This window comes from Centruroides sculpturatus, unplaced genomic scaffold (genome assembly GCF_000671375.1).
Source record: "Centruroides sculpturatus isolate CEXI.00-Female unplaced genomic scaffold, Cexi_2.0 scaffold1086, whole genome shotgun sequence".
Taxonomy (NCBI): domain Eukaryota; kingdom Metazoa; phylum Arthropoda; class Arachnida; order Scorpiones; family Buthidae; genus Centruroides; species Centruroides sculpturatus.
In genome coordinates, this window is record NW_019386177.1 from 47,105 (window position 1) to 57,676 (window position 10,572).

At 26.7% G+C, this 10,572-nt stretch overlaps 1 protein-coding gene across 1 annotated transcript; it reads right to left on the reverse strand.

Annotated features, from left to right (window-relative positions):
• Window positions 1-621: 621 nt before the first annotated feature.
• On the reverse strand, window positions 622-8,340 carry LOC111613946 (flotillin-2-like). The gene is made up of 4 exons (XM_023355296.1): window positions 8,112-8,340; window positions 7,858-8,041; window positions 7,646-7,792; window positions 622-2,551 (listed from the first exon to the last, which is right to left on the reverse strand). The coding sequence occupies exons 1-4, from the start codon at window positions 8,282-8,284 to the stop codon at window positions 2,522-2,524; spliced, it is 534 nt and encodes a 177-aa protein (XP_023211064.1). The 5' UTR covers window positions 8,285-8,340; the 3' UTR covers window positions 622-2,521.
• Window positions 8,341-10,572: the final 2,232 nt, after the last annotated feature.

Below are 10,572 nucleotides of genomic sequence, written 5' to 3' on the forward strand. Positions count from 1 at the left end.
AAAACTACTCATATATAAAATTTGCTTATTGTAGATTCTGTACATTTCTGTTGCGCCAATCTCCGACCACAATTAAATACCATAAAAAGCAAAAAAAAATGTTAGTTTATTATACTCGTATAATGCGTGTTTGTGTTTCTGTGTGTAAATATCAATTCTCGTGTGTTAAAAAAAGAAAAAACATAACAAAAACAAATAATAAAAAAGTTAAACATACTTTTGGCATTGTCATCACAGAAGACAAAACAATGTAACTGTTCATATTATATACTAAAAAAAATACAATAAAAATTAATACTGCAAACAATTCAGATCTTAATTTGTACTTGAATATCCAATACAAAAAGAAACAAGAAAATTAATCGGGAATGAGCGTGATTTTACTGATGTATTCGCTGGAAAATTCGAAATATTGATTATTTTCGACGAATCTTTTGACGCCGTTCTTATCGGAATATTCCACTTGACTGAAAGAAACAAGAAAATTAATACTGTTCAAGGTATAAAATATTGCAATATTATCAATAAAATTATTTTGATATAAATAAAAATATTTTAAAACATTTGAATACAATCATTAAAGTAAAATTCTTAATTATAATAAATAAATACATTTTAAAAAAAATACATTAAAAGATTGCACATTTATAATCTCTTAATTATGTGGTACTTTGGCTCTTTAATTAATCATTAAATAATTTGCTTTTAGAGAACAAGCGCTATGCTAATTGTGTGTCTTATAGATGCCATCAATTTTTCAAATTTATTATTTGTTAATAATATACCCATATTTACACATGATAAAAATCCTCACAAACTACTTTAATGGAGTGAAATTATTCACTCTTAAATAGTTTTGGATTCTTTAAAATTTATTTTTGGTCAGTCAATTTGTTAAATGTGAGGTACTGACATGTCAATACTAGAATGTTGGCCATAGTTTTGTCCATTTCAGGTGACCCTTGTCACTGGGGTTGGCCAGGATGTACGAGAACAGCAAACAATATCTTAATACATACTTCCCAAGATGAATTACGAAACTGGGATCGGAGTTGAACCTGGATCCTCAAGAAGAGATGCAACATTTGTGCAAATAAGGGCTTTCAAGCCAAATACACTTTGCTAACACTTTGCAATGACCATTTATCTTGGAACACAAGCAATTCAAGTGTTGAATTGCTTGTGTTCCAAGATACTTCTCAACTTCTTAAAAGAAGCTGAAATTTGTTTTCTCACATATTTTGAAGAATACAAAAACACTTGTTAAAGACATATTTTGAGGGCAAAGTTTGCAAAGAATTTTATATCTATGAGAAAATACAAGATATATTTTGATATTGATAATGTTATCAAACTAATTGAGCTGTCGTTTAGCATCTTAACTAAGCTTAGTGCAAGAAAACAACTTGCACCATTTAGGATAATGAAAAGCAAGCCAAACGAGAAGAATTTTATGTATGTTGTAAATTAAAATTAAAAATTGCTTTTACAAATTTTTCCATTTAAATTACGTATAAAATAGAACAATTTTTAATTAAACGGCATCTTTTGGACATACACATAGCATAAAAAACAATGCTGTTAAATAACTAGATTATAAATCTGCATCAAATTTTTATGAACAATTAGTGATTGCATAAATTTTCCATTCGTAGATTTATATATAAATTTTTTGTCTGTAAATAAGATGGAAAACTATGAACTAATTTTAATAAATATAAATGCAAATTACAAATAAAACAATAATAGTAATAAAAAAATCTCAAATATTTCATTTGATACTTAAGAATTCATAACAAAGAAGTATTTAAATGCAAAGAGTTCTCACCCAAATATTATTTTCTAGCAAAAGTGCAATATAAATTCACACGTTTTTTTCCCCTATATAAAAATTTATTGAATGGATCAAAATGTTTCCTCTTTGCTTTTTAAGTAAATTCAACTAAGTTTAGAAAAATGTCTTGAATTTCTAAAAATCTCGTGCCCCTTATTATGAAATTCTTTGCTCAAAGTTGCTTAAAAAGACAATATATTTAGGAATTGTTTTGTTAAGAAGCTTTAAAAAAATTTTAAAATGTTGCACTTTATATTCCTGAAATTATTTTAAAAAAATAAATTATATAAAAATTAGTGTAGCCTAATTTGATTTTAAACAATCAGAGCCATAATTTGGAAATGATTTTCAAAGATCGTTTGAAGAGAGATCGAAATGTTACCAATGTTATGTAATACAATGCATAATTTGAAGTTCGGATTCCACATTTAAAAAAAACGAAGAAAATTCTTTCGTTGTTAAAATAAATTATTATAGTTGAAATGTTATTTTAGTATTTTCTAATAGTTTTTTTGGATATCGTAGAATAATTGTAATACTTGCTGCCAGATATATAGATGAATGATTCTTAAAAACGTTCATATTGTGTAAGCGTAATTTTAAATACAAACTTGAAACTGTATCGTTTTTTAGATGCTTAACAATAGCTTTGTCGTGGTTGACCGATGCTCAAAAATTCCTTTTGGTTTATTTTGCTCCTGGAACTTTTGACAACACCTGTCAAAAAGATATGAAAGTTATGTGAAAATTTAATAATTATATTTGAACATATCTATTTTAGTAAATTTATACATGTAATTTTTCACACTTATTAAAATTATTTAAGATCTATATACATAAACACAAACACTGTACCAGATTATATCTTGCTTCTTCTATAATAAAAATTAAATACAACTGCATGAAAAGATAGGTTTCTTTTTTTAAAAACCCTTTTCTTTGTGGCTATAATAGAGGTTCTTTTTATCAAGCCCATTATGGGTTCAGCCAGAGGGATGGGGCCCAACATATTTGGGATGGCCCACCCTCCAAAAAAAAGATTTTTGACCTATCTGGATTTGTCTCTGGGTTCCCAGACAGTAGGCTGGCACCTCAACCATTCGGCCATCTGGCCATGTGATGGTAATCAGTAGTGGGCTATTCATTGGTTTGGACATCGAAATATCTGTATGGCCATACAAAGAATCCTTGCATGGTTTTACATTTTTCTGATGGTATCCAGATGCTTCTCCTGTATTTTAACAGAATAAAAACGTTGTATACTGATCTTGAGATACTGTATGATTTTATAATTTAAATATCTTAAAGACTGATAGAATTCATTCTCATGAAAATAGGGGATGCAACACATCAAACCAACAAATAGCCCATTATTGATCACCTATCCTCAGGTGTAGTTACATTTAGTTATTAAGAAGAAGAAAGATATGGCATGGTACATTGTTTGTGTCTACATCCCGTATATAATTTCAAACATGTAAATTTTGTATATAGGGGTACATGAATACAATTAAGAACACAACATACATTTAGGATTGTTTAAGATTCTACTCTATAAATTTCAATTTATAAATCTTTAATTGCCTCTTTTCATTAAAACAAAATGCAATAAGAAATCTCAATAAATTTAAGATTCATTTATATTCTAATGTCATATGCTTATATATTTCTGTCATATGTTGTATTCTAATATATGACAGAAATATATAAGCATATGACATTAGAATATGCTTATATATTTCTGTCATATGTTGTATTCTAATATATAAATTAAATTTATAGACTAGAATATAAAACATAGAAAATATAAAAACCTAAAGCTTTATTACTTTTGACTTCATTCGTTTTTATATCAGAAATATTTTTGGGAGATTATTGAAGTAAAAACTTGAATAGAAACATTATATTAAATAGTTAAGTGTGTGTAATTTTTCATCTACTCGAGGAAGTGGAAGAGAATGTATAACATATAAAAATACTTTATGACATGTTAAAAATGATACTCTTAAAGTTATTAACAATGTTTATTTGGAAACACAAAGACGTTTTGTTTCACTTTCCATTTCAATGATTTAGAATATTTCATTTTGCCATTCATTACTATTTTACAATAATTCATTCAAAATCTATTTACAGATACAAATCATTATAATTTGAAAATGAATGAACATTTTTCAAATTCAATCTAAAAATTAACTATTAATTGGTTTGAATCGAGAATTTAGTAGTGGAAAACTAAGAATAATTAATAAAACATTACTTACTGAAGTATTTATATGTAATGATTTATTATTGTAATGCTAAATATATTATTTAAAAATAAAATCATTAAGCAATATCACAGAGGTAATTTACTATTATAATCATCAGAGCAATGAACACTATTGTATCTACTCTTTTAAAAAATTATTTTATTTGTGTGCTTTTGTTAGTTTTTAATTCAATTATTAAATAGAAGTAGCTCATTTCTATGCATTATGTGTTTAGAAAATTGATAAATGTCATGTAAAAATATTTAAGTTTGTGAACAAAAATTGAGCTATTGAATTTCACTTTTATTCTTGTTTTTACTTTTATAAACGTCAGATTGTAACAAACTATATAAGTGAAACAACTTATCAATCTAGAGTTACCAAATTTAAGCCTGATGCACTGAATTATTCTGGGCTATATGAACACTAACTAATATAGATTTAGGAAAATAGGTAGATAGTGGAGACACTATCTCACACAAAAAATAAAAATTAAGAATTGGAAATTTGAATTAAATAATTTTGAAAATTCTGAAAGAAAAGATCGATCCAGAAGGAAATTCAAATCTGTAATTTTCACAATGCTGACAGGTAATTACTTGTCAAAGTAAGCCATTAAGGATTTATTAAAAATTTATACAGTATAATGTAATATAATTTGTCATTTAAACAACCAAGAAGAACACAATTTATCAACAGTTACACAGATTAAAAACTAAAAATGAGTGCAACTCAAATTATTAAGAAAGAAGCTCACAGCTTCTTTCTTAATAATTTGGTGTTCTCTATCGTAATAATGAATATTATGGTGTAGGACAAAGCCCAATGCCCAGCCTACAATTGAGTATTCATTATTATTGTAGGAAACGAGATTATTTTGAAAAAGCCTGTAGACAAAGCAAAGACAAAAATAGGCAAATAAAATATATGAAAAAATACAAGTGGTGAAAAGAGTACAGAGAGTGATAACATGAAAACTGTAATTCTTCGAATAAAACAAAAAACAAGACTTTTGGACAATTATACAATGATACTAAAGGGTTAATTAAAAATAAAAATAGCTAAAGATGCCAATTGCAATATAATGAGTTAAAAACAAACATGTTAAAATAATTACAAGATAAAGGTTTCTGATATGTCATGCCTGGAAATATTTTGGGTGCATACAACCAAGACAATCAAAGATAGCATGTGAAATAAAAGACAAGAGCACACAGTAAGTGAAATGAAAAGTACAAAATGCTGTTAGGTTGACTGACTTGAGAATCAACAAGATTGATTTTAAAAAAATGTTTAGTGTATCACAGGAAGAAAAACAAAATAATAGAGGAATACAAAAACTGTTTCAAAGTCCTACAAACTTTCGGTTTTCCACACCATGTTGAAAAAAACCAATGAAGTATAAGAAAAAGCCTATACTTCATTGTATTAGAGACAATGTAAAAGAAAAGCTAGACAGAATGGAAAAAATTAGGCATTATAGCTAAAGTTGACAGATCCACAACATGGCACAGAGTAATGGTTGCAATATGTAAACCAGATAAATCTACATACCCTGCATAGATTGAGGAAAAAAAAACATAATAAGACTAATATTTCTGATAATAACAATATACAAAACAGCTGCACAAATGCCAAATATTTTTGAACAAAAGATAAAAGTAGTTTTTGGCAGGTAGCACTGGATAATAAATCATTATATTTAATGACTTTTACTGCACCATTTGGCAGATACCATACAATGAGAATGACATATGGATCACTGTACTCAGCAGAAGTTTTCTAAAAAGATCTTCAGAATTTCCACAAAAGACATATGCTTGTAGTAGTAATGGATGATTTCTTATGTAGGAAATCTCATGTAAAGAACATGATTGGTAACATTCTTTGAGAAAGTTTGTGAAACAAGTTTAAAATTCAATGGCAAAATGATCAAATTTGCAGTCACAGAATTAAAATACTGCAGACACATACTGGCTGACAAAGGTCTAAAAGCAGATCCATCTAAAATAGAAAATATAATAAAAATGCCAAAGCCAAGAACCCACACTGAGATAAGACAGACAATAGAATTGTATTTACATAAATTCATTCCAAGTGATCAAAATTAACTGAATTATTAAAGAAATATCTGGAAATTCTTAAAAGTACACTATGTCACCAGCCAAAGAAAAACTGTTAAAATAAGTTTTAATAAAACCACAAATATTATTAGATTTTGATAAAAGAAGACCAATTCTGTTGTCTATAGATGCAACTTCAACAGTATAGTGCTCTATTAAGCAAGATAATCATCCAGTTGCATATGCCTTGAGGATACTCATTTGAACACAACAAAATATTCACAAATAGAAAAAAGAATTACAAGCTGTTATATTTGGATACCAAATATCCAACTCAGATATTTTTTAAAAGAAAATAAAAATATCCATTAGAGATCATTTTATCAAAGTCATTAGTGGATACATGGGCATGATTTCATTGTATGGCATTACAACTGCAAAGGTATGATATTGAATTTCACTGTACTTCTAGCAAAAGATTAGTAATTGTAGATTTACTTAGTTGTTTACATATAAACATTTCTAAAGAATTGGACATTTCATTCCAGATACATTTAGCATTAAACACAACTAATGAAAAATAAGAATGATTGCCAATGCAATTAAAAAAGATAAAAATCTGGCTCTTTTAAAAGATATATGGTAATTAAAAATGCTTGGCATAAAAAACGAAAACAGAAGCTTGTAAAGCAGTTGTTTTATCTATGCCTTTTACAGCAAAAATAGAAGGAATCTACAAATGAAATACATCCAAGAGGTTCAATACAGAATAAAATAAGCACAATGAACTCAGCCATCAACCTGAGGAAATTAAAGAATCTATGAAACATAGAACACTAAGTAAGTATATATATATATTTTTTTTTGGAAGGAATATGACATTTAATGCATTCTTGATATAAACTGTAAATCAGTAAATAAAGATGACAAACAACATTATGTTTTAACTTTGCCTCCACTCAGGCCTAAACAAAATTTTTGTCGATTATTGTGTTATCACGTCAACGATCAGTTACTTGTTCCACAATGAGGCTTGTGTGTAGGATTGGGTTTAGATTGCACCTTGTTTCAAAAACTGGTCTATGTCTTTTGAATCTGAGTTACATAATGAACTTTGGTAAAATAAACACACTAATGTAAACTTCTATTTTAATAACCATTTAATTTTGCTGTAGAGACACTTAATATTAATTATCCTACTGATTCATTTTATGAATCAGCTTTAATTACAATTTAATTATTTTTAATTGATGTATGTTATCTGTAGAATCATGAGATGACCACAAGATAAAAAGAAAAATTTATGTTTCCTAAAGGACACAAAATGTGAAATTTATAGTGTATGAATTAGATCATATAATAAATTATTTTGTAAAGTTTCCTAATTAATGATAAATATAGCAGAACTTAAAAATTGAAATTTTTCATTTAGCTTAATTTTAAGCATTTTATAATAAAAAAACGATAATTATTATAAAATATTCAGTTACAATTACCTTTGAAACATCCACACCAGTCAAAGCATGAACAGCTGGAGGTAACTGACTGACTAATTTAGTTACTCCACAAGTTAACTGATCATCACAGCTATTCAAAACAATCTCATCAGTTTTAGATAAAGGAGCTGCCACTTCAGCTGCAATCTAAAACATAATTGTTTTAAATTACAATAAAAACTGAATAGAAATTTATAATTTTAGAATCTTACTTTTGGAAGAGCCTCCAAGACAAGACTCATCACTGCAGCTTCTCCATACTGTTTGTAAGCTGCAGCTTTCATTCTCATTCTTTCGGCTTCGGCTTTTCCGACTGCTTCAATGGCATAGGCATCGGCACCTCCCAGCATCTTTATGCGTTCAGCTTCTGCTTTAGCTACCTCAACTGTTTGAGTCCTGAGAAGAAAGTGCTTAGATAAATATTTTAAACTATTTTAAAAGTAATTTAATAATTTAATAACTTTACCTTTTTCCATGGGCTATCATTTCAACTTTATAAGCTTCTGCTTCTGCAGGTAAACGAATAGTTGCAGTTAATTCTTTTTCTTTTCTCAGAATCTCTTTCTCTTCGATTCCAATCTGTTTTCTCCTCTCCACCACATCTATTTCAATTTCTTCATTTCTAATTTTTTGTTTCATTTTTGCAGATTGCAATTCATAAGCCAACTGTGCTTCCGCTTTCTTATTTAAATAAACAATTTAATTAACTAACAGGAAATATTTTAAATTTAAAATTGTTAATCATATAAAAATAAAATGCAAATATTCATCTGATTATTTAAATCTATTAGGTTGTTCAGAAAGTAAGTTTGTTTTTTTTACCACTAGTTCTGGATGGCCAGTTGAAGCCAACGAAAACAAAATAAAGGTACTGATTGAAGCAAACTGCCAAATAACAACACGTAAAATCACTAAGAGATTAAATTTGTCAAATTGAACCGTATATGATTACTTGAAACAAATTGATTTCGTTTCAAAGCTCGATATATGGGTTCCACATATTCTTAAGGAGAAATGCTCTCTTCGGTGGGATTTTAAGGAAATTTTTTTCTGGAGCTTTACTAGACAATTTAACAACTGATTCGAAAGAGTACTGCCATCGAGTAAACAAATTGAGTAATATCATCAAACAGAAAAAGCGGCCAGAACGGATCAACAAAACAGGTGTAGTGTTTTACCACGATAATGTCAAATTTCACACAAGTTTGGTAACTCGTCAGAAACTGTTATAACTTAGATGGGACGTGCTATTGCACCAACCATATTTGCCAGATCGAGCACACTCCGATTATTACTTGTTCCGGTCTATACAAATTTTTTTTAACTGTAAGACATTTACTTGAAATGACAATTCAAAAATCATTTGGATCAGTTTTTTGTAAGCAATGATCAAAGCTTTTATGAATGTTGAAATCATGCTACTACCAGAAACGATGACAACATTTGACCAAAATTGTCGATAAATAATTCAACAAAATATTTATTTATTATAAAAATATTGTGTTTTTTTTCATGGAAAAAAAAATAAGCTTACTTTCCAAACAACCTAATACTTTATGTTTTACTGGTATTTATTTTATTTATAAATTTCTTTTATATGTATGTTTTCAAATATGCAACTTATACATTAGTCTTTATGAATATAGTATCAATAATGTTTCTCTCTTGTGTTTTACATTTATATTCTTTTTCTTATTAACTTTAGTTTTAAAAATTATAATATTAAAATAATATAAAAATGCTAAAAATGTGAAATGGTTTGACTCTGAACAAAACAAACTTAAATAAGTTATAATTTATCAAACATTATTTTTCAAATGTTTCTAAACTTTAAATTCATGTCTATAAAACAGTTTAACAATTGTAACAAGTTAAACTCCAGCTTTATTTGCATATTATAAAATGGTGTAATTTAAAATTTAACAATATAAATTTCACTTCATATTATACAAATAAATCCAGCTTTGTAATTTGTTAAAACTGATATATCAACTATTAAATTGCTCTTTAGATATCCAAATTTAGAATTTTAATCATTTAAAGATGAAATATCTATCTCAAAGTGTTAATGTCAAATAAGACTTCTTAATCTATTAAAATTTATTTTGTTTGTTACTTAAATACATATTAATATCTAAAAATTAATTTCATAATTTTTATTAAAACTCTTCATTTGTACTCTCTACTACTTAGCAATTTGAGAAAAATCTAAAAATTAAATAAGTTGCTAAAATAATTATCATCTTTTAAATCTCAAATAATAAAGACTTGAATTCATCACACAATATGATTCTAAAGACATTGTTATACTTAGTCCACCCTAACGTATTTAAATTTAATAAACAAAAACAAATTAATTTTAAAATAATTGTTTAAAGAAAAAGAAAAATATTTACAGTATGTATTTTAATACCAAGATTTCTTTAAAATTCTTTTATATTGTTAAAATACATTATATTGTAAGATACATGCATATTTGTACTTCAAAATTCATTTTAACTATTATAAACATTGATTCAATATCCAAACGTTTTCTATAAATAACTAAAATTAACTAATCCTGAGACAAACAAATATTCAGCATCTAACAAATCATAGGGTATATCCTCTACTAAAAGATTATTATAATAAGATAATTTTATAAGATAACTTTCTGTAGAAAATATGATTTAAAATAATCAACATAAACATATTTAATACATCAATTAAATGTATAATCTTTTAAGAAATATTCACAGTTTTTGCAAATTAATATAATTTGTATTTTTATATGAATAGGAGAAAGTAAATGCAAAAAGTTATCTTTGTGTTTTCATTCTTTATAATAAAAAAATTTGAAACTAAAAAAATTGTTTCAGTGATAGATTTAATTACAAAGTTTTATTTGTAACAGATATATAGATAAAATATAGATACAGTAGAGTCCC

Excerpts from the sequence above, each read along its gene's own strand:
- LOC111613946 (XM_023355296.1), bottom strand. The coding sequence starts at position 8,284 with ATGAAACAAAAAATTAGAAATGAAGAAATTGAAATAGATGTGGTGGAG. Across the intron at positions 8,042-8,111 it reads ATGATAGCCCATGGAAAAAG|GACTCAAACAGTTGAGGTAG; the intron begins GTAAAGTTATTA and ends CTTTCTTCTCAG. Across the intron at positions 7,793-7,857 it reads TCTTGGAGGCTCTTCCAAAA|ATTGCAGCTGAAGTGGCAGC; the intron begins GTAAGATTCTAA and ends ATTATGTTTTAG.